Source organism: Xenopus laevis, chromosome 3S, assembly GCF_017654675.1.
Source record: "Xenopus laevis strain J_2021 chromosome 3S, Xenopus_laevis_v10.1, whole genome shotgun sequence".
Taxonomy (NCBI): Eukaryota; Metazoa; Chordata; class Amphibia; order Anura; family Pipidae; genus Xenopus; species Xenopus laevis.
In genome coordinates, this window is record NC_054376.1 from 57,058,610 (window position 1) to 57,083,794 (window position 25,185).

Sequence of the window (25,185 nt, forward strand, 5' to 3'; positions counted from 1 at the left end):
AAGGCAGAGTATGGCATACACAGGCAGAGTATGACACTCACAGGCAGTTTATGGTGCACACAGGCAGAGTATGGCACACACAGGCAGATTATGGCACACAAAGGCAGAGTATGACACAAACAGGCAGATTATGACACACACAGGCAGTGTATGGCACACACAGGCAGAAAAAATTTGAAATTGTTGGGGAGCACCTCCCATCAATAATTGATAACAATAGATGGTGTGCAGGGTCAAGTAGCCAATTGTATATGCAGAAAAAAGAGAAAGAACTGACCCATCTTGCTGCACCCTCCCATCTGTTACATCCGAAGTCTCATATAGAATAGTGATTAAAACATAACCTTTAATAAACACAGTAATAAAATAATTTTGTCCAGAAATCAGCAATTAAAAACAAGGTTAACCGCAGGGAGGCGTCTTGACCAGAGGCAATAGGTTGTGTGGACGGTTACAATTTGTCTGGGGGGATAGTATAGCCTGCCTAATGCGGTAAATTAAACAGCAGTCACAGGCATATCGCCGGTGTTTGGCACAATTTTAGAATTTGGTTAGGCAGGGTGCCGTAATAGACCGTTATAGGGGCAACTACCCACAATCCGGGAGGGTGCTTACTGAGGGTCAAGGGGTTGGTTGCGGAAAGGATCTTGGGGTAGCACCTGAAGCTAATTAAGTGCCCGAGGCACAATATATCTAGAGTTTGGCTTAATCTAAGTGCATACGGCACAATCTAGTTTAACAGACTAAATATGAAAACCACATGCTGATACGCTTATCCATGTGATGCGTGAAGGAGATGACTGTGGCAATTGATCTATAGGCAGCGTCGGTGTGGTGCACACAGGCAGAGTATGGCACGCACAGGTAGCGTAGAGCAGGCACAGACAGTGCAGGTTAGAAAACCTATTAGGACCACCCTAAAATTAACAGTACATACTGTTCACAGGTGTGAACAATGCAGGTCCTTAAGGGTGTGAAGAATACATAGGATAACAAGTGCAGGGCTTTTATAGCCTGAATCTGAGGTTTGAACAATACAGGGGCCAGTTAATCTCAGTTCTAATACCCTTTGAAACGTACATAAAGGTCAGCAATCAATGCAACTAGAATTCAATGGAGGGGGGGGCTGCGGGTAACCAGTTGGATAGCACTGGTGCTTATTATGGGTGCCATGACAAAGCGGTGACTCTCTTATTTCTGCATTGTGACCTTGTTTCAATGTCAGTACATTCTTTCTCTTTGTTCCATACATTCAGAGGTTAAACACAACTAGAATGCAAGGAGAAGAGATTGCTATAGAGAAGATGTATCAGTGTGTTAGGTCTATGATCTTTTTTTTTTTGCATGAGCAACATTAAACAGATGTATATGAAAAAAGGAAAGGAAATAATGACTGCGGTGCTCTCATAATCTCACGCTTTTAGACAGATTTCAACTCTTTGTAAACAACAAGAACTATTATCCAAAGCCTTTCACAAGCCTGTCACTAGCAACTTCCTACATAGGGACGGGAACAATATTTTCTCCTCTCATCTTTTGAATATTCAAATAAAAAAAAAAGTCCTAGCAGATATGCCATTACTCTAATCAGCCAGATGCAGCTGTCTGCCGACATGCTCATCCTGCACAATTAAAAATGCAGTTCAGAGTTTGCACACTTGTATATCAAAAATGCCCATGCATGGTCTCAATGTAGTTTACCTCAAAAGAAAAAAGAAACCTACTCACAAGACATGAACATGCTTTCTACTTTTCTATTTGTGATCATTTTTTATAATATTGAATTTGAAAGTTTCATTCTTGACCTTTTAATGTCTTTCTAAAGCAGCTCTGGGAAGGGGTGATCAACTCTGTAACTGTTCTAAATTGAAACATTAGTTGATACACTTCTTATTGTTTCTTATCATTTCTTACTGGCTCTGCTGAGCAGAATCCCTGAGTATCGGCTGTTAGAATTGATACAATTGATGTTAATATTCCACAGATGCTGCTGAGAAATGTATAAACTAAGGAGATTTTGATCAGATTTTGTGCAACACCACACAACAGCATGAGATCCGTAGGATCCTACAAAGTCTGATGCCCCTATTGCTAGAATGTAAAGTCAGAAGATGTACTTATTGCATCTACATCTGACAGTCAATGTATTTCAATGGAAAAAAAAGGTCAGTCAGACACCATCAAATTTTAAACTCCAATAAGGATTAATTATATCTTAGTTGGGATCAAGTACAAGGCATTGTTTTATTATTAAACTGACATCTTCTCAAAGAGCTATACGCTGAAACCTTTGCCATAGTTTGTTGAATGAAACTGTACTGCAGCTAATAAACTTATTTACAACCAAGGCACCTGTTTTAAAGCATATGAAATGCACTCACCGCAGATAAAAGCCCTTCTGATGGTGCAAAGACATTCAAATGTTGATGTGCCTTCAATGTGTCATGGGTTGTCTCAAGGAGTTTTCACTCACTTTATTGTCTCTTTTTTTTTTACTTGGGCATATTTATACAGATAGGTATCTCTTTTTATACCAGGCTAATGCAGAAAATGATGCCATTATTTGCCTGGTGAAAACAAGAGTTAAAGGGACACATTTATGCAGTGGCTTTTAATGGCAGTTATAGTTATGATATTCCTCCTTTTGTGCCAAAACTTTAAAGTCAGCTCCATATACTGCATAACAGGTATGATATTACATGGAGTACCATGGTGTTGAGATGTCAATGGCATCTTGGGCTAACAAAAAAAAAAAAATACAAGCATACTGCTCCTCAATCTATCACACCTTTTACTTAACATAAGAAAGGATCACGACGTGTGTATTTTTTTAAGTTCTGCCATTATGGTTCCACAAACAGATTGTCACAGGCAAAAGATTTCCATGGAACAACTGTCACAGCAGTGATATTTACTGAAACCTTGCTTGTAATTAAGACATTCGCAGAAGTTGAAATTAGTAAATAAGTGAGAGGAATATCAGAGCAGTTCTGTTGGTTAGAGAAATAAAAGGACATAGTAATAGCCATCACACTAGGCAGCTCTGGCAATAAGTGATGGGCGAATCTATTTGGCAGGCGTGAATTCACTGCAAATTTCCGCATTTTACTGCTGGTGAATAAATCCACGAATTTGCCGCTGGCGACGAAATGGACGCCGGCGACAAATTGGGAGCAAACATATTGTTATCAGCATTCATGAAAATCTCCACATAAATGTAATTTTTAGGCCTGATCCACTTACAGGGAATCACCTATGGTAATTAGTTTGTCGATTCTTTACAATTTACAGGTTAGTTATGGCTTTTCAAACTAATCAGAAACGCAGCACGGGCAGCACTGTATGTCTTATATCCATAGGCATTGCTATATTTTTTGTAGGCTCCTTTCTGGAAAATACAGCACAGCATACAGGATCTGTCTGCCCAGAGGCATCCCAGAGTACAGAATCAGCCTCATAAATTATTTACATATATAATGCCACTAACATCATATAGTATACAAATATAGTTGAACTAAACACTTGAGGGTAAGAGTATGGTTTATGGCCCTCCAACTATCACAGTCTTTCATATAACACAAATAGATGTATGCAAGTGTGATTATGAATGAATGATGTCAAAGGCAATGTACTGAAAAAAAAATACAAAGTAGATCTTACGATCTATAATTCACAAGTGAATAATTTAGGATACATGTCCTCAGAGGCTGGCCCTGGGTTATGCTAGTAGACTTTCTGTGGGGATGAGGTTCACTAACATCATAAAATAATAACTTCATCATGTTCAGCTGCTAAATGTTCATCATAACATCATTGCCCTGGATCCCAAATTGGCATCATTTAAGTCCCCCAGCTTTAAACGAGACAAGTGTGTGCATACACATGACATCGGAACACTTTACACATATCAAAAACTCAAAAGTAATGAAGCATGGCGCTTCAACGTGTGAAGATCATACAACATAGCAAGAGCTATGGCGCTGTGTTTGTTTTCATGCTAGCTGAACATTGCTGCGGGCTCAGACTTCTTCTAGCAGAAGTTCATGGTTTGCATACACATTATCGGATTAAAACAGGCAATAAGAAAATGCTGATGGAAAGGAAGATTTCATTTTTCAAATTTTCTCCATCCATATCCTTTAAACGCTCCAATGCTGCCAGAATTTTAAGCATGTTACGGGCTTTGAGTGATGAGTTAAGCTACAGACATTAATGGTTCTTCCACTGTGCGGATCGTTAAGAAGGAGAACATTTCAAGTGCTCTCATTTGTTAAAGCGAGAAAGCACAGTGCTTAATTTTAATTCTGTTTCTCCATTTTTATATTGTTTCTTTTCTCTTCAGCCTCACCGTTTTCTTTTATTCTTATAGTTACAGCCATTCACTGCAATTCCTCACTGCAGCTCTAGGATACGGAGAGGAGAATATGCACAGCATGGTACAAAGTTGTGCACAGCTTCTGGTATCTATTCCCTGCAAGATGACAGAAAGGTGCATCTATCCACATAAATAACTGCCCTGTTCAGCTTTGTAAAGCAAGACACTAAATCCCTGTAATTTTCAGACAGCTATTTTAAAAAGCGACAGGGTTTTTCCGTCATTGTTTCATCGTATGTCATTAAGGTATTTCAAACTATTTTTTTTGTCTTTTGGCATCAAAATAAAATCTTTTAATAAATACATGCTCCTGTTCCTCTACATATGGAAATCATAGGGGTCATTTACAGTGAAGAATGCAGTATGGAAAGCGTAAAAAAAAGTCTGCATTTGACATTAAAGGAGCGTAGAGACCTGTGGTTTGCCCGTTGAATAGAGTGATGCCGCTTTTTAGTTACTGTTCGGCTTTTCACTCTACTGCACATGCGCAGCCACGAGATGAAAGAAGAAAAAGGAAGAGGATCACTCCGTGGTGCTCGCTGGATGAACACCGATCCGGTGCAGTTTTCTGCAGACAGGAGCACTGGCCCGGGGTACCAGGTAAGTTAATACAATCACTTGGGGGCAAATTCATCAAGGGTCGAATTTCGAGGGGTTAAATCCCTCGAATTTCGACTGAGGAATAGAATCGAATAGGCAATTTGGGCGAATTTACGCGCTGGCGAATAGTCAAATTGGTGAATATTCGCCAGGCGAATAGGCGCTCGATCGAATATTCGCTCGAAGGATTTTCATTCGAACGAATGCCTTTCCCATAGGCTTTAGGCAATTTGGTAGGTTTTAGGTGGCGAAGTAGGCAGTCGAAGTATTTTTAAAAGAGACAGTACTTCGACTATTGAATGGGCGAATAGTCGCAGCATTTTTGCGCTCGATCCAGTACTTCGACTATCGAATGGCGAATAGTCGCAGCGTTTTTGCGCTCGATCTATTCCAATCATTCTACTTAGGTGAATTTATGCCAATTCGATAGTCGAGGAGCACAAAAATTCAAAGTTTTTTTACTTCGAATCCTTCACTCGAAGTTAGTGAATCGGCCCCTTGGGGTTGCCTAACTTTTGGCATCCCCAAGAAAAAAAACATCTACTGTGTAATAACTCAAATGATGATTTTTGACAATCTCATTATTTAAAAAAAACTTTATTGTCCCAATAGAAATTATGCAGTAGTAGAATGTTGTACTGTGTTAGCCACAGTACATCTTTTTGTTTAATTTGATAACATTTATTGACTAAATTACATGTAATTAGGCAAAAAAAAAGATAAAATTAAAGTTTCATCTCTTCAAACCCACCAATTCCTGATGAAGATAAATGTTGCATGAATCTACGTGTTTGTGGCAGCTCACCCTACCTTGCTCACGTTGTTGATCTTTCTGCTCCATGGACACAAGTGCTGAGAAATGGGCTTGATCGTAGGCCAAGACCAGGGGTGAGCAATGGCATCTGTTGGGTGGGACTTCAAGAGGTAAATAGATTCCGCCAAAAGGGATAGGTGCAAAGGCTGCAAAAGAAAGATAAGAACATATTTTATACACAAAACGATTTGGTACTATGCCTCCTAAAAGTCATGGTCAGCATTGCCATAGTATATGGAAGAACCAATAAAAATGCAATGATCACACAAACCAATATCCAAACCAATCACATAAACCAATATCCTGGCCTATTACAAGATGCTATTTCATACATCCAAAAGATGCTTGTGGCCATTTTTGAAGCTCATTTAAATGATGCATGATAATTTTCATGTTGCGCCATACTAAGATATTTTCCCTAGAGAAAACTTTATTCACTTTGCTCTTCCATAGCTGTTGACATTTCCAAAATGCAAATAAAATATTTTTATTGCTTTTTTTTTTTGCATTCATCTCCCCATTGGAAGGCACTGTATAATTACGCTAGTCTGTGTAGGAGGAAACGCTTTAAACAAAATTAAAAAGCTTTTCAGATTTGTTATGCAGCAGGTTAAACATGGTTTGTAGAACTAAGAAACATGCTACATCCTTGATCCTGTAGTCCAGTAAGTAGAGTTAAGATAATTGATAGCAATGCCATGTATCCTTTATCTTACACTTCTATTCACTTTGCTTCACAATAACGAAAGGAGGAAATGTATTTTTATGACATTTCACTTACGGCAACTTAGAACATGGCAGAAACCAGGTCTCATAATTGAAACTGAAAATGCAACACTGTGATCATATAAGATCAGAGGAAAGGACGGCATGTGGCCTTGCCGAGGGGTAATTATGTGAAAGAAAGCTGTTGAACTCTGCTGTAACAGAATTCTGATTCCATACAGTTCTCTATATCATCAATGACACAGAACGCATCTCATACATTTTTTTTCTTTTAAATTGAAGTTATTTGCTTTGGTTCCCCATAGCCCTCTTCCATAAAGTAGAGGACCTCTTTCTTTTCAAATAGGATCAGAGACGTAACAAGAGCTGGTTGTTATAAAAAGCGTGAATATTTAATTGGATGATAATAGCAAAGACTTATGTACTGAATGAAACAAGTATGCTTACCTTCTCCCCCAGAGTCCCGGAGCATTGTATCTGCAACTACAACAATGGGTCGCCTCAAAATATGGGCCAGTACAAACACATGGAACTCTTCCAGGCTCTCATACACTGGGTCTTCTGCATTATCAACTCTGAAAGAAAGAGAAGTTTCTGTATTAAATTAATTAAAATTAATCTATATGAGAGAGCAATACCTACAGAATTTTGGATTCATGGCCCAAACATACAAAAACAGACAAAAAGTCCAAAATGTTGACTTATTAATGTGGCAATTGTGCTCTAGCTTGATGACTGCACCAGAGGCCACCCATATAAACTAGAGGAGCATAACTATTTTTTTTGAAGCAGTGTAGGGGGTTCTTTATGGTTAGAAAAGAGAAGCAAGTGAGGTTATGGCATGCCCTGCTGGGTGATGTTATGATGGCAGATTCTATTACCTCCTTTAAGAGAGGCACTGGGGTTCATTTAGAAGGGTTCAAATTAACGGACATTGGTCTTTTCCAACCCAACTTAAGTATGAAACCATATAAAAGTCACTCTTCGCTGCATATAGTTCACCATTCAAACTGTGGCCTTCTTGATCAAAAGGATCAGTGATGCAGGGTGAAAAGCACACATACAAACAAGAGTGGACTTACCAATATACATTCCTTGGCACAATGTTTTATTAATTATTCATTCTGTGCAAACATACACAGGGATTTTTAGTTACAAACTCATAATAAAATTGCCAAACTGCATCAAGGTAAAAAGCACAGTGCAGAAAAACCAAATTATAGGGGCTTGGTAATACAGCAGCATACATTATTTTTGCATGACATTTTCCTACTGGTATGCAAGAATTAATGTGAACATTATCCTTGTGACGACAGAACTACTCAACAAATATATGTTGACAAAGCATATCTCAATTGGTTTAACCAAATAGAATAATAAGTGACTCTCTTCTGCTCACAGGTCATTTGTTTTGTGCCGCATGTGCTTGTACAGCTGCATACGTAGTGTTTGAGTGCTGACATACAGTGTGCCAAAATCAGCTACAATTTGGCTGCATCTCCTCACACAGAATATTTATAGAAATCTTTGCCCGAAAGTACTCAAAGCGATTCAGAGTAATGCAGAAAGCAGGCGCTGCCTGTTTGCAATGGACCATTCATCATTAGCCTCCATTAACAATAAGGGGCCGATGCATCAAGGGTCGAATATCGAGGGTTAATTAACCCTCGATATTCGACTGGGGAATGAAAATCCTCGACTTCGAATATCGAAGTCGAAGGATTTTGCGCAAAAAGTTCGATCAAACGATCGAAGGAATAATTCATCGATCGAACGATTAAATCCTTCGAATTGAACGATTCAAAGGATTTTAATCCAACGATCGAAGGATTATCCTTCGACCAAAAAAACTTAGCCAAGCCTATGGGGACCTTCCCCATAGGCTAACATTGGGTTTGGTAGCTTTTAGGTGGCGAACTAGGGGGTCGAAGTTTTTTCTTAAAGAGACAGTACTTCGACTATGGAATGGTCGAACGATTTTTAGTTCGAATCCTTCAATTCGAAGTCGAAGGTCGAAGTAGCCCATTCGATGGTCGAAGTAGCCCAAAAAACACTTCGAAAGTCAAAGTTTTTTTACTTCGAATCCTTCACTTGAGCTTGGTGAATTGGCCCCTAAATGTTTCTTTCTTGTAAAATAAAGTTTATTCCAAAGCAACATTAACAGAAAACAAAATAAACCACACTAAATCACTTATCAAAGATTGTTGCTGCTTAGATACTTTTATCAACCACAATGAAATGTATTCCAGGAAAAATCCCAATCAAGCCTAATATAGTATTAGTCAGAATTAGTGATGGGCGAATTTGCGCCGTTTCGATTCGCCGAAAAATTCGAATTTTTGACGGGAATTTTCGTGGGCGTTTCACGAATTTATTCGCTGGCGGTGAATTGCGCAAATTCACCGTAAATTCGCACCTGGCGAATAAATTCGCCCATCACTAGTCAGAATTATGCAATATCTGATGATAATCCTGCTGGATTGCCAACTATCTCTGGACCAGCATTCATTCAAATACCTTGTAGACCACCTGCACAGGAAAGTCCTGGATTGTGCTGGGTAGGTCAAAATAAACTATTTAATGAGTTGTTCACGAAAAACTGTGCACTAATGTTGTGTGCAATGGTATCACAACCTGTGTACATCTTGCTGACAGGGAACATTATTTTTGACTATATCTCATAGTTGATAATGGTGCTTCTTACCTAATCATAAACAATGTAGTACTGGTTGTAAAATAGAATAGCATACTAGGGTTTATACACATACACATTTGTAACCAAGGCAAGGTGGAATGCCTTCCTAGGTGCAACAGTCAATGAAGTATAGCTGGTGGTATAAAAAACATGGTGGGTTCTGCAGACCCAGACCCATGCCCCCAGTGCCCCAATTGATAGCTGTAGGCACCTGCTGCACTCCCCCTGAACTCCCCCCAATCATGGCCACAAAGGACAGAAGTGAAAAGGTACATGCAGCAGGGGAGGAGGGTAGGGTTGCCACTAGTGATGGGCGAATCTGTGGCGTTGAAGTCAATGGGCGTCAAAATAATTTTGATGTGCGACAATTTTGACACGAGCAACAATTTTTACATGCGTGACTATTTTGTCCAAATGCATTAAAGTCAATGGGAGTCTGAACAATTTTGTTGCGGTGGGTTTTTCGCCAATAAATTTTCATGATCCAAATTAGGAAAACCGGACAGAATTCTATTAGGTTTACACAGTGATTGACCAATCGCAACTTGTGACTGCACAAGCCCACCCCCCCAGCCCAGAAACAGGTGGCAACCCTAGAGGAGAGGGATGGTTGTAACCTCTGGACAAGCTCAAGACTGGGGTGGGGGCCCCAAGGTGGCAGCCCTGGTAGGCCCGATCCCTAAGTCCAACTCTGTACTGGAAATAAAAGATAATAATAGCTGCCTTAAAAACATTGCAATTACAATTTATACAGTCGTGCATTACAAGAAATGTTTGTACCTTTGCTTTGAATGTGTATATACAGTAAATGAGACTACCACTCTCTAAAAACTTAGAAGATCAGAGATCTGCATCATTTGATTCACCAGCTGTAAACTGAGTGTTATATGTGGCGATGATTCGCCAGCGTGATTTCATTACTTTGCCGATTTACAAACGGGCGCAGGAATCATTTTACTAGTGAAGGAGATAGATGCTAGTGTTGCTTCACACTCTAACTACAGGAGAATTTTCGTTCTGGCGAATGGACATAACTCCGCAAATTCACTAAGATGCAGATTTTACTGAACGTTTCCTCTTTCGCCAGACTTGCCTTTGCCAGCTCAGACCAGGCGAAGTGCAATGTGCAACTTTTTTCAAAAGTCCTTAAAAATGCTTTTTGGGTAACCCGGGTTCCCCCATACATTTTATGGAACACAAACTATACAGTGGGCTCATGTGTAGGGCATTATAACAACTATATTTTCTTTATTATGGTTCCCTGGACTTGTGTAATGTAATGTATTTGCTGCAACATATACGTCCATTAAACTTTATAATTTCTCACAGTATGCAAATTAGCCTGAGTGAAGACCTCTAACAAAGTTGTGCTGGGCATAATTGAATGCTAGCGCATCTTCACTTTGATTGCAGACATAACGCTATTGAAAATTCACCAGCGTTCGGTGCCCTGGATGCAACTTCGAATTTTAGTAAATTAGCGTTGTCTGAGCGAATTTTCACCTGGTGAAGTGTAGCGATGCCGTCGCCAATATGTTTCTTCTGCTTTAAGCCTGGATAGGACACTTGGCTTTGGTATTTTAAAAGCTGCTATGGCTTCCAAACAACAAGGAAATGGATTTTAAAGTGCAAGGAAGACTCTCAACTATGTATAACACACTTTTATCTTCTTCCTACAAATGGAATCTAATGACTCTGATGCTTGATGGAACACTAGAAATATCTTTAGATTGTAATTACTTACCACATTGCTATTCCCAAAGTAAACAATAATTCCTATGTAAATATGGCATGCACACCAACCCTAATCCATGTTGATCCAACACAAAAAGGATTTTTTTTTAATCAGATGCATATACATTTTTTAATTCAAGCCCGACTTCCAACAATTATTCAGGGCTCATTTGATCCTGAAAACATTGTTGTAACAATCAGCCTGCTTTTGTTTAAATTCTATAAGGGAAATTAAAATGAGCATTTATACCTAATCTCATTACAATCACCATGGCCTACCTATCCACTGCTTTGAAACCCTAAGGGAAGCCAGCAAGTCAGTTTGGGAATTGTTGCTGTAAAATAACAGAATCCAAAAAAATATTATTTGAATGTATTTTAGTTATCTTCATGTTTGGTTCCAATTTCTTGCAAAATACTTAAAATGGCCATGCATGTTTCAATTGAAATCTAGCTTACCATACCACATTTCATGTGAACTTTAATTTACAGCAAGAAATTATAATTTCTGATCACAGCCTTATCATATATAGTAAATAATGTACCCCTTGTTGTATAATAAGGATATTATTATTATTAAGGAGTTCTATGACTATCTAAAAGCACAAGGCAGAAGACCAAGCGCTTTTATACAAGTTATGGAACTCCAAGGTGACCAATAATATCCTCATATTTGACAATAAGGAGTACATTATTTGATATACAGTAAAACACAAGTTTCAGTGAGTAATGTGACAGGAATTACTGTTTTCTAGCGCAATAAAGTCATGTAAATGGCAAACTGCACTGCAACATTTGGCCAATTTGCTGCTGCTCCAATGGAGAATACAACCCATCTGACATAGGCTGGAAAATAATGATAAACAAAATGTTATGTTATGTTATACTCATGAGGCACTAGGATAATAGGAATGACAATGCTAGAAAATAGTATAGAGGGCTTATTTGGCTTGCAGCTTTATATAAAGATAATAATAATAATGCCTACATGGTAAGTGGAACAGAATTGTGTGACACTTGCCATTAAAACCCTGTAGCTATTTAATGCAAGATGGAAAAATTTTGAACATGAACATTTTTTTCATAATTTTTTCATCATTTGATGAGTAGGGTAACTTTAGTGCCGTCTATATTTAATTTTCAGCGCAGATTCATTTGCATTTTATTTGGACTCCTGCAGTGGCACAAACACTTGCTCAACTAAATATCTAATAAAAGGTGCCTCACCCCTCCGCCCTAATGGCTTTTTCTGCGCTACTATCAGATACATCCTGCAGTACAGATGGTGACTTGGTGAGGCATTTGCAAATTAAAATTAGTTTGCTTGCCATATATTTTAATTAAACTAATGATGAACCCATGAATTAGTACAGAAAGATGAAATATAAACATTTCTTATGCAAACAGCATGTATGATTCTGCTGACTAGTTAAATGGCAGCACTATTATTGTTAGCTCTTCAGGCTAGACACGTCCTTTATCCTGTGTCTCCTAACATATTGTAACCATGTATGTATATATATATATATATATATATGTGTGTGTGTGTGTGTGTTTATTCCCATGTATTTATGGTAAAAATGTACATGTAAATAAATAAATAAACAATGGTGTGTGACTTCTCATCCCAGGGAACCCCCAGTCCAAGGGTTACTAATCATTTAGAGAATATAAGAAATATTCAAATAAGAGAAGAGGACAAGACCCACTACTAATAAAGCAGTAGCAGTAGAAACCTTTATTAGGACATGCATTAGCCTGATGTGTTTCATGCCTAAATGGGCACTTACTCATAGAGCATATGCAGGGGCGTAACTATAGAGGAAGCAGACCCTGCGGTTGCAGGGGGGCCCAGGAGTGTAGGGGGCCCAGTGAGACCCTAATTAATTAGCAATTTTAATATATCTTGGTAAAATAGGCCAACTTATAAATATTTTGGGGCCCTAAATTGAATTTGCTATGGGGCCCAGTAACAACTAGTTACGCCACTGATATGAGTAAGTGCATTTATACTTTTACGCTGGGATACAATAATGTAGAGACTTCCAATACTGACCGTGTGTGCTAGCCAAATGTAAAATAGGGAAGGTTCGCCAGGTAAGTTAAAGTGGAAAAACTACTTAAATGCATTATGTATCAGTTCTTTATTTTGCGGCTGAAGCATTAGGGCTTCATTAAGTCACTAGGAGAGGGTTTGTAGGTGTCTGTTATCCTTGAGTAAATACTAAGGAATCTGGGGTGTAATTTGGCCAGCTATCTGGGGTGTTTGAATAGGTAGTCTCTCTGTTGGTACTATCTTTCCCATTTGTGTGTCTTTAGCTCCATAGAATGCTGTTCATTTTTATTGGCGATACTTTTTTTCCTGCCTTCTACTTATAGCTACCTTTAGAATAGTATAGTGTTACTATGAAGATTAGTGAAGGGCAAATTTATTCACCAGTGCAAATTCGCGAAAATTCACTGGCGACGATTAACGGATGCCCATTGACTTTAATGGGCACCAGCGCCAACGAAGCAAAGCAAAATGGGACAAATTCACCCATCACTAATGAAGACACATTTTACTTTATCAGTGGCCCTGGCACACATCCCCCCAGCTGTTTTTTAACTGGCATTTGGCAAACTGAAAGTTCCAGCCGAAAATATGAAGCTATAATAGACAGCATGCACTAAATCTGCATTGTAATTATTTAGGTCGCTTCCTCTGTTTCATTGGCTTCCTGTCTAATGCTCATATTTCTACAATAATTTATCTACTCAGTATTTCAATAAAATCTCTATCCACTGCTTAAAGAACAACAATAAAAACAAATTTGTTCAGATTTATACAAATAACTATATTATAAGCAGGGGGATTTTTGAGCCATATTACTAACATCTTACATACTGCTAATCCAAACCTGAAAATGTAAAAATACGAATCTTCATAGACATAAAAATGTTTAAAATTTTTTTTTTAAATGGAACTTGTGAGTTATTGTGAATGTCTGTTAGGGGCTTATTACGACTATCCCTAAAAGTAAATGTTATTTATATATATTTATCTATATTTACAGGTATTCATAAAAATAAAGTAAAAACAAAATAAAAATAAACACATGGGGTTTCTTGCAGTGCTTGCTGATGACCAGCAGAGAGCGCTCTGAATAGTCACTCAGTCTTCTCCATATTCATTACAGTGAAATGTAAACCTGGAGCAAATAACACCTTGTTTTATTTGCCATTGTGATATTAAAGCAATGCTATAAATTGTTGTAATTGTTTACATACATAAATGTACCTTTTTTGGGATGTCTGTCTTGGGTTTCACATCCCACTGTTCAACACAGCTTGTGTCATCCTCAGCCCTCCACTAATATGTCTGGATTTATATTCACAAGACAAGGAGGGCTGTGTGTTTGATCCCCAAAGGTGGGTGATTGGGGGGAGGGCTGATATACAAAATGATTGCTTTATAGTATATAAAGAATAAGCATCTGTAATATAAATAATATGCCCAATGCACAGAAGCGGTATTCTTAGTGGATCTATACATTTCTAGTCACGTATAAAGTGTGTCTAAAATAGCTGCCTCTGGACTATATTTGCTGTTACAACGGTGCTTTACAGTCACATGGATATAATGAGGATTTATCATATTAAAAATTCATATTGCAAATGTGGTTTTAATACTTCACTTTACAGAGTAAAGATCAATTTCCTGTCCGTGCATTATACAAACCAAAATCTATATGCCTGTCACCGCACACAAGGGAGCACCTTTGTTATAATCTGCATGAAGAGCAAGAAAGGCCAAGCACTTAAAATTGACTTTGCAATCAGAAAGCAAAACATTTATTTAAAAATGATCACTACAGGTTAATGTTTCCTATTTCAGATACCTAGGTATTCACAAATGAATATGTGACCTACCTAAATGCATGCATAGAAAAAAGTAGGTGAAAACAACTCAAGAGAATATTTGAACCCCTGAACCCCAATAGATATATATATTTTGCAAATTTTGGAGCGTCAGAGATTTTATTGAGTTCTGCAATTATCAACAGGGCACAACTCCTAAAGGCTATTAATGCCCAATTAGATAATTAGGCTCAGGAACTTGCAAAACGGTGTTTATCAGTGGCCAAATGGAAGGCGTTGTTTTAGGGTCAGGGCACAAAGGTAGATTCGGGGAGATTAGTCGCCCGCCGACAAAACTCCTCTTCTTCGAGGGGACTTATCTCCCTGAACTGCCTCCCCTGCCTTCCTGCCAGCTAAAATGTAAACTGTCGGCGGGATAACACTCGGATCGATTTGTTTTTTGAAGTCGTCTGAAGTTGCCTCTCAAGGAACTTCGGGCGACTTCTGAAAGCAAATCACTTACATTTTAGCTGGTGGGAAGGCAGGGGAGGCAGTTCGGGGAGATTAGTTGCCCTGAAGAAGAGGAGATTTGTCGCCAGGTTGACTAATCCCCAAATCTGCCTGTGTGTCCTGAGTCCTGACCCTTAAAGTTCCCAATGTAACTGTGCATTATTATGTGTAAATGTGTCGTTTCTTACACACTGATTACAGTAGTCGTTATTGAATTCTTTTCACTTACAAAATTAACCAAATATGTAATTTGTCAGGCGTGCCCAAACCTTTTCTTTTAACTGTATCTTTTCAAGAATACAATGGTGAAGGAATTGTAAATGCACAATACTTACCCACCACCAGAGCCTCCATTTTTGCTGAAGTGTGTCCGGGGTTCACTAGATGCCAACTTTAGTAGTTCGTTCCACTCTCGTTCCCACTCATCCTCTGTGTAAACCAGCCCAGACTGTATGGCAAATGATCAGAAATTAAACAAGTTCCAAACAATGGTTTCATGGATTACTAATTAAACATTGTCATTCCATTTACAAAATATATAGGAGAGGAAAGGTTAAGCCTTAACTACAGATTTCTGTCCCTGCATAATGGCATTTTTTAAAAAAAAAAGGTAAACCACCTCTTTAAATTATTTTTAATAATACATCACACAGTTACTTAACTGTGGAAATTTTAAAGGTATGCTTGCAAACCGTAATCTAATTAAATAACAGCAAACCCCCATCGTTTTTATAGAAAAAATGGCCCATCTTGAGTACACCAATGGCCTTTTGAAATTAATATCCCCAAGAAACTATAAGGGACATCAATGTTAATACAATAGCAGAATGTCTATTTAGCTGGCTACTTTGGATACTCGAAAAAAGCATATGAGTTGCCACAGTGGCATATTTATGAAAGTAGGTTATTGAATAAATTCAGTCCTGGGTCCCCTGACATGCCATGCTATCTAACCTTGAACCAAGTATTCCTTCCCCCAGGCAGTCGGCATGTGGCTGCAAACAGCTCAGGAGTGTGGACCCCATTGAGACCTCTACTGCTAGAGGGCTGTGGTTGCCTTGGGCTGGTACAGAAGCCCAAAACATAATGTACAGTATTCTAGACTACTTTTTTAGTTAAGCTTTAATTCTTCTTTAAGGACAGTATATTTATTAAGGGATCTGCCATTATGACACAGATGGTGCTGTACTATAAGTAGTTTCTAAGGCAGGGGTCCCCAATCTTTTTTACCCATGAGCCACATTTAAATGTAAAAGAGTTGGGGAACGTCATAAGCATGAAAAAAGTCCCTGGGGATGATTAATAAGGGCTGTGATTGGCTATTTGGTAGACCTTATGTGGACTGTCAGCTTACAGGGGGCTCTACTTGGCAGCACACCTAGTTTTATTGCAACCAAAACTTGCCTCTAAACCAGTAATTCAAAACACCTGCTTTGAGGCCACTGAGAGCAACATCCAAGGGTTTGGGAGCAACATGTTGCTTGTGAGCCACTAGCTGGGGATCACTGTTCTAAGGCCTGCCACGTGGTGCTTTCTCCTACTGCTTGCTCTCACCCTATAGTTCTTATAATAAACACTGCAATGATTAGAATAATTTTCTTTTGCAGCATATAACTGAATTACAAAACTAAATTACTTATCCAGCATAGGAAACTCTCATCATAAGGGGAAGTTCTACTGCAATATGTTATGCAGGAAATAAGTAAAACCACCAAGCTGAATTCATTTTATTTACTGGGCGAGCAAAGTAAAACCCGCAGCTAAATTGATTAAAAGGACTACTTCATTTTGTGATTAAAATGAACTACTGAAATGAAACAAAGACTGCCTCAAACAACGACAGCAAATATTGCTTCATTGTTAAATTCAATTATACAGACAAGGAGTCGATTTCCACTTGTACAACTAGAGTGTTCTAAAAAAAGGCTTGTATTCTTTCCTGGATAAAAGGTGATACGTTTGAGCATGTGCAGATATTCACATTTAGTTGGGCTGCATTCACCGCTTTCAAAGGGACAGGGTTCTTCATTATATGGTCTTGTAGTTGCATCTGCTCGCACAAATCAAACAATTAACATTCATTGATAAATAAGGATTTTCATGCTACAGAATATCTTGACTATTCCCTTTAGATGTCATGGGAATGCTTCTAAAATAATGGGGCAGTGAAAAAAAATAAGTAAAATGTGAGCATTCTGTGCTGCAACAACCATGCATGCTGATGATGAAGACCATGTTTTTGGTTGCAACTCAGCCTTCCATTCCTCCTATATTCTATCCTTAAAGCCTTTTGCTACAGAGTTTCATAGAACAGTAATTTTCTGACTGCCAGCCTCTTCCTCTGTGGGATGTAATTGCTGATGAGACACATATAGACACCTAGATCACCATACAGTGCAATAGCAGACATATATGGACACCATTTTTAACCAACCTTGACAAATGCTGCATTACAATTCTTGTGATTAATTTATTACTGTACTGGTCTCTTGATACTTCAATTGCACCTATACTATTTTGAGATCCTGAGAAAACTCAAAGTACAGGTATGGGACCTGTTATCCAGAATGCTCGGGAACTAGGGTAACTTCAGGATAATGGATCTTTCTGTAAGGATCTTTCTGTAATTTGGATCTTCATACCTTAATATTATTACTTATTTTATTATTACAGAGAAAAAGGAAATCATTTGTAAAAATTTGGATTATTTGATTATAATGGAGTTCATGGGAGACAGCCTTTCCGCAATTCGGAGCTTTCTAGATAAAGTGTTTCCGTATAACGGATCCCATACCTGTAGCAGTTCTGGGTAAACCCAACTTAAGGTAAAATATATAATGTATAAATTCATGAGTCATCAGATATAAATTAACCTATACCTACAGGCACATACACAATGACAGGCATTGCATAATGACATTGTAAGACAGTCTGATAAGTAAAGAGGTACACAGAGAGGCAAACTAAAAGAGTATAACTATGAAAGAGTGTATCAAACAGAATTAACACACAGGGAGACATTAATGATGGTTTTATTGAGATAAAATCAATTCAGATGTACTTTTACATTACATGTACTTTTTACCTGTCTTGTAGTATAAGCGCAAAATAAATACATCTGGTTACCTCTTTGTTCTGCTGTGTCTGTTGCCACCTCCATCGTCTTTTCAGTGCATCCCTTTCAGCTCCGTTCCTCATCATAGTATAAAGGGCTTTTCTCAGAACCAGATCTCTGTCATGAAATCCCCACATCCCTAGGACATAGAATATTTAGAACTCGGATAACTGCAATGATGAGCACAAACACACCACAAAAACTCAACACCACAAAACTGTCATGTAACCTCCTGAAGGAAACAAGGTGGGGTTAGTTTATTTTCCTTGCCCTAAATTAAAAGGTTCCCAAAATTGTTGAGCTGGCCAAAGACCAATCTTGGTGGGAGAACACCTATAGGATTTGCTTTCTTAGACATTTTTATATTTCAAGCCTAAAGAGTAATTTGTGTGAGATATGGCATGAAAAGTACTTGAATAATCTTGCATGTATACCAGGATTATTGACAATATTTCCATATATCTGTAAGCTTTTTAGGTTGTCAGCCATTAGGTAGCAACACTTTAATATAGTACTCAATAACTCTTTTAAAGTTTCAGGATTAATCTATGAAAATTATAATACAGTCCAATAAGTGAGTAGCCCACAATATGCAAGTACTCTGAAATACATGGCAATTGAAATTATACTTCTCATCTTACCCAAAGAGGCAGCATGTAAAAGACAATTTCCATCTCCAGTTGTTGCTAAGGGCAGAAGACGTTTGCAACTTAAACATGTTGTTGACCACCAGTTTAATCTCCCTGCATGGAAGAAAGGACAACATAATTTTTAGTGATAAAGAATGTTGTTTTCCAACCCCCAGGGACGGCTGCTCTTTGCATGGAGCCCCAAATTAAAACTCTGGTGTTCTGTGCAAAGAGTCTCATCAGGAGACACCCCCCCCCCCAATATCTTGATGGTAAGTACACGGCTGAACATCCTGCCGCTCTGTACTTTGCTCAAGACACAAGGAATATTGAGGGTACGTGAGGGTATGTCTACGTTCCTCCCCTTCCTTCCATTCTTGAATTGAGCGCTGTCTAATGTTCGCTCACCTTGCTGGTAAGGCTTCAACTTGAGTATGCAGTGCAGTTTTGAGCTCCAGTACTTAAGAAGGATAGTAGCTGGAGCAAGTGCAGAGATGTGCAACTAAACTGGTAAAATGAATGAAAGAATTAAACTAGGAGGAAGTACTATTAAGGTTGGAGTTTTCTTCTCTGGAAAAAAGGAGCTTCCAAGTGGACATACTCACTGTTTACAGAAACATTAGAGGACATTATAGACAGCAGGAGATCTTATTAAAAGAGCCCATCTCACCATTTTAGTCTACGCTTACTGGTGAAATTCTTCCTATGCTCTAGGGGGCAGCATTAGGGAACTGCTCATACTTACTGTTTTTCTTACTATTTCATAGACTTCATCATATGGACAAGAAAAGTATTTCTGACAAAGATAAATAGGTAAAGAAATACCAGTAAATGGGCAGATAAACATTTTGGTAGCATCCTAAGAGACTGTAAGATGTAGAATGCACTGGGCTGGGCCCCCATGAGTTACCAGAACATATTCACTGTGCTTTTGCATTATTTTAATAGCCTCTGGAATGCTAAAGGATGAATGAGACATCATTCTTTCATGACAAATTCAGGACATGGTTTTGAATGATGCCTAAAAACCAGATTCAACTATAAATATTTACTCCAGCTGTTAGTGTGATAGCAAAAGTTAACCAAGTACATAAATGTTGCAGGAAAAATACCATTATAACAGAAAGGTTACCTGTAAATGACAATATATTATCTACTTGAAATTCACTTCAAACTATAAATGCAAATGGCATACAATTTTGGGAACAATTCAGAAGGCAAACTCTGCAGGATCTTCTCCAATTTAAATCCTGTTTCTTTCAGTCTTAGAATTCAGAGCAAAGATTAGAGTCTATTCTTATAATAAAAAGCAACTTACATTACCTTGTCACCATATATTTAAATTCCTATATAAATGAAAACATCTAAATCAAAAAATTAGATAAACTGAATGAAAAGGACACTGTGGAAAATGGTATTGGCATATTTCAAAGCTTCATGGAGAACGAGTTTACATGTAATAGATCCCACACCTATACCATAGAAAATTATACAGTACTACCGCTTTACTTAAACAATTCAACACCTTAAAAGTCTCCCTATAACATCACATGATAGCTATAGTAATACAGGTATAGGATCCATAACCAGGGTTTTTCCAGATAAGGAACCTTTCCATAATTTGGATTACCATATTTTAAGTCTATTTTGTTTGTTCAAACATGGTATAACCAAATGCAATAAAACTTCTGAGGGACCTTTCTCTTATACAGTGATAGGTCAAAACTACTTTTGGTGCAAAAAACTTTGGGCCTCCCACATGCAATGTCCCAAGAATTTTAGTCCCCTAGCTGCAGAATTATTTCATGAAGCAAAGCAACACTGAAGCATCCTCTCATTCAGGATGAAGTCAACTACTACTTTTTGTGGAAAAGTTTCCTACCTACAAAGGCTCACCAGTCAGATTTTAGCATTTCATAGGGTACAATCAAATGCAACAAAACATGTACATTGTGGTACTAAGAGGTATTGAATCTGCTAAGCTTCAATCTGCCATCGAGTTCCCTGGAAACAACAGTGTTTTCAATAAATGAATTGAATAACCCAACTACAGAATTCTCAAGTAAATTCAGGGATTACTAAATTTTAGCAAATTCTTCCATAAAATAAATGTTAATATACCCTATTGGATAGAAAGGTTCTTGTTACCTTTGAACACCCAAGATGTAGATGAGAAAATGCTATTAAGAAAATTGATAAATCACAAAAAAAATTCTCAATGGTAGAAATCCATTTTTGTTCATCTAGCAAGACTTAATAAAACTCTGCAACCTTACATTTCACCCCTAAAATGACCCCAAACTAACTTACATTTTAGTGTTATGTCTACATTAGTCAATCAACACAAACAGCTCATAGTTCCATAGCTCAAAGCATTGCCACCATAGAATATATGATGAAGTAAGGAATCCAGGGTGAAAACGCCCTTCAAATAAGACTTTCATACATAATTTTCCTGCTAAACTTGTGATTATGCAATCCATTTCTCTTCCCAGTGCTGTCTGTAAGGTAATTCATCATTTAGACCTGTCCTTGAAATACAAAATGTAATGTCATGCATGACGGAACAAGAAAGACCATGTAAACTCACTTTACCGATAACCCAGCATGGATGCTCAGCTGATTCTGCAGCAGGGATAATGATCAAAATGCAATTGCAAGCCAGAAGGCTATCCAAAACTAGGTCACATGAATAACTACTCCAATTTCCCAGAGGCCAGCAAGGCATTCATTGAGGTTCTTGTTTAAGGATGTGTAAAAAAGAAAAATTACTTGTACAGGGTTGGTACCTGGCTGGTATTTTAACGACCTAGCTGCTTAAACACCTGCCACGGCCTGAGCCGGTTTTACAAATTTACCAGCAATTTAGTTGCTGGTAAATTTGTAATACCCTTAAGATTAGCCCTTGGCCTGCTCCTAATCCGCCCAAATGTTACCTTATTTGCATGCAGATCTGCTCCTAAAGCATTTCTCCTGCTGTTCTGTTGTCCTAGCCACACCCCTTTTGCTGCATAACCCCACCCCTTTTATGTCACTACTGCCCCCTTTCGTGCCTCACCTGCCAGTAAAAAAAATTCATAAATATTGCAACCCTACTAAAAGATTTAATAGAAATAAACCAGACCAAAATAAACATAAGCAATTAAGCACCATACAGGTATGTGATCTACTATCCAGAAACCATTAAACCAGAAAGCTCAAAAATAAGGCCATTGTGGTGTCTTTAAACAAAGAATTCTTCATTTTTGTCTGTTTTGCCTAATGTCAGTATTGATATTACTGGACCTCTTGGCTAAGCTAATTCATGTTGATTGAAAACAATCCAATGTTTAATGTTTTTGTTAGAAAAAAAGGAGTTGTGTTCCACATTATAGAAAGACTACTTACATATAGGTCCATAAATATTTGGACAGAGACAATTTTTTTCTCATTTTGGTTCTGTAAAACATGGCGGAGGCAATGAATTTTAGATGAAACAACTCAGATGCAGTTGAACTGCAGACTTTCAGCTTTAATTCTGTGGGTTGAACAAAAAGATTGCAGAAAAATGTGAGGAACTAAAGCCTTTTTTTAACACAATCACTTCATTTCAGGGGCTCAAAAGTAATTGACCAAATTAAAAAACTGAAAATAAAATGTTCATTTCTAATACTTGGTTGAAAACCCTTTGCTGGCAATGGCAGCCTGAAGTCTTGAACTCATGGACATCACCAGATTCTGGGTTTCCTCCTTTTTAATGCTCTGCCAGGCCTTTACTGCAGTGGCTTTCAGTTGCTGTTTGTTTGTGGGCCTTTCTGTCCGAAGTTTAGTCTTCAACAAGTGAAATGCATGCTCAATTGGGTTCAGATCAGGTGACTGACTTGGCCATTCAAGAATATTCCACTTCTTTGCTTTAATATGGCTGTATGTTTTGGCTCATTGTCCATCTGTATTATGAAACTCCTCCCAATCAATTTGACTGCATTGAGCTGGATTTGAGCAGACAGTGTCTCTGAACACCTCAGAATTCATTCGGCTGCTTCTGTCCTGTGTCACATCATGGATAAACACTAGTGTCCCAGTGCCACTGGCAGCCATGCACGCCCAAGCCATCACACTGCCTCCGCCATGTTTTACAGATGTTGTGGTATGCTTTGGATCATGAGCTGTTCCATGCCTTTTCCATACTTTTTTCTTGCCATCATTCTGGTAGAGGTTGAACCAAAATTAGAAAAAAAGTTGTCTGTGTTCAAATATTTATGGACCTTACTGTATGAGGAAAACAATTCTGCAATGATATTATATAGGACAAAATATATAGTTCTATTTCGTAATAACATTATGGAAACCTATTTTTACATAAACTATTAATATACTCAGTTAAGGGAGAATGAAACCTCCCCACCTATTTTTATTTAAACGATTAATCTATTTAGTTAAGGAGGAGCTAAACCTCTCCACAAATAAAAGCCCCTATCCATTGCCCTCAATGATCCCCCTTCATGCTCCCTTCCCATAGAGTCTGTTACATAGAATAGCATCCCTAGCACAGCAGAGTTTAGAGGTGCCATCTTCTGTATATTCGGATCCTTTTCTATCACTTCTATGCTTGACAGAGCCTGCAGGAGCATGCCAGTTAAAGGAGTGCATTTTATTCATTTAGATGTTGATGGAATGTGTTTGAAAAAGTAATGTTTCGGGTTACTTTATTGAAAATTACTACAAAGACCCTACTAGTCCCGCCCATCTGTTCCACTTCCTGCTGCCTCCTTTCCCAGGCTGTGCAGAGGAGCCAGCAGCAGTCAGCACACTGCACTGTAAGACAGGAATCAATCAGCAGCTAGGCTAACCTGATGGGGAACTGAAGCCTGTCTTTGCTTGTGTGACTGCAGGGCTGTGAATGGCTGTCCCCCTTCTAGCGTGCATCTGGCAAGGACCATTAGGACACACCGACCCCTTATTTGAAACTCAGAGACGGACCAGAAAACATAAATAGGGAGCTCTAATAAAGGGGCTATTTTTAAAGATAATATACAACACCATATATTATACATAGCTGCCTATATAACTAGGCTTTTTTAGTTTATCTTATATGTCTCCTTTAAAGCTAATTCTGGAGTAGCTCCTACTGTGTATGCGCCTGCAATCTTTGTGTTGGCAAACTGATAGAAGAGAATCCAAAGATATAAAACAGGGACTCTTTTCCATGTAACAGCCTCAGAGGATAGGCAACAGGGGGGGGGGGAAGGTTTTGAACATGTAGGGCAGTGGAGGGTTGAGTTCTCCTTTAAGTGAGGATTTTTCCTTCTAAATTATTTAGAGATATTTTGACTCAGTTCTAAATTGTACGAATATGCCTTACCTGCCTGTTCTAAAGCCACCATTGTTGATTGCTCAATTAAGTCCCGTTCAATAAAGCTTCTGAAGTCTTCACTGTACACACTGAGGTCTGGTAGTTGGAATGTGTAGATGGGCATTTCAAGAGGAAATGGCTCGCTGCTGCATTCATTGGCCACATGGAGCCGAGCAAGGGAAACAATGGCTGAGCTGGCATGGGAAATGCCTCTGGAGAGTCTCTTTTCTAGGCAAAACAGGCACAACATAATCTTATATGTGAATTGTACTGCACATTTCACCATTAGGATACACAGGCAATGTAGGCATCTTCCTAAAAGCTTTTGCTAATACAATTCTGTACAAATCAAGCCAAGATTTACCTGTAATGTTAAGTTATTAATGGACTAATAATGTTACCAATTGAATTTTTTTGATTTTATACTGTATTTTAAGTCTGCTTGTGTTCATCCAGCACCTACAAATAAATCATTTCTTGGCAAAACATTATCCTTTATGAGAAAGATTTTATTGTATAGTCCTGTTGAGAACCATGAGTGGCATCTGACCCATCTTTATCTTCCTGTGCATAGCCCAATTTCAATGTGCATGGCTGTCCCCATGTTTATTCAGTAGGTTACAAGTGTCTCTGAAACAAACAAACAGTTTGCACCAGCGCATAACATTTACATGTACACACATTCATTTTTTGGTTTTACTTGTCATTTAACTGATGGACAAAGGTGGGGAACATGCAACAGGTCACTGACAAGGTTTCCAAAATGGATTATAGTAACTGCTAATGTAGTCACTTTTCCTCGGCAACTCCATCTG

The 25,185-nt window shown here is 38.3% G+C and overlaps 1 protein-coding gene across 1 annotated transcript in view; it reads right to left on the reverse strand.

The window, feature by feature from the left end:
• otud7a.S (OTU deubiquitinase 7A S homeolog) overlaps window positions 1-25,185 on the reverse strand; it is a 113,941-nt gene that overhangs the window by 14,470 nt on the left and 74,286 nt on the right. Inside the window, exons 6-11 of the mRNA XM_018255506.2 lie at window positions 24,380-24,598; window positions 19,051-19,152; window positions 18,421-18,548; window positions 15,630-15,742; window positions 6,963-7,090; window positions 5,786-5,935 (exon numbers count right to left, since the gene is read on the reverse strand). Coding sequence (XP_018110995.1) covers window positions 5,786-5,935; window positions 6,963-7,090; window positions 15,630-15,742; window positions 18,421-18,548; window positions 19,051-19,152; window positions 24,380-24,598 — 840 coding nt within the window. The remainder of the gene's footprint in view (window positions 1-5,785; window positions 5,936-6,962; window positions 7,091-15,629; window positions 15,743-18,420; window positions 18,549-19,050; window positions 19,153-24,379; window positions 24,599-25,185) is intronic.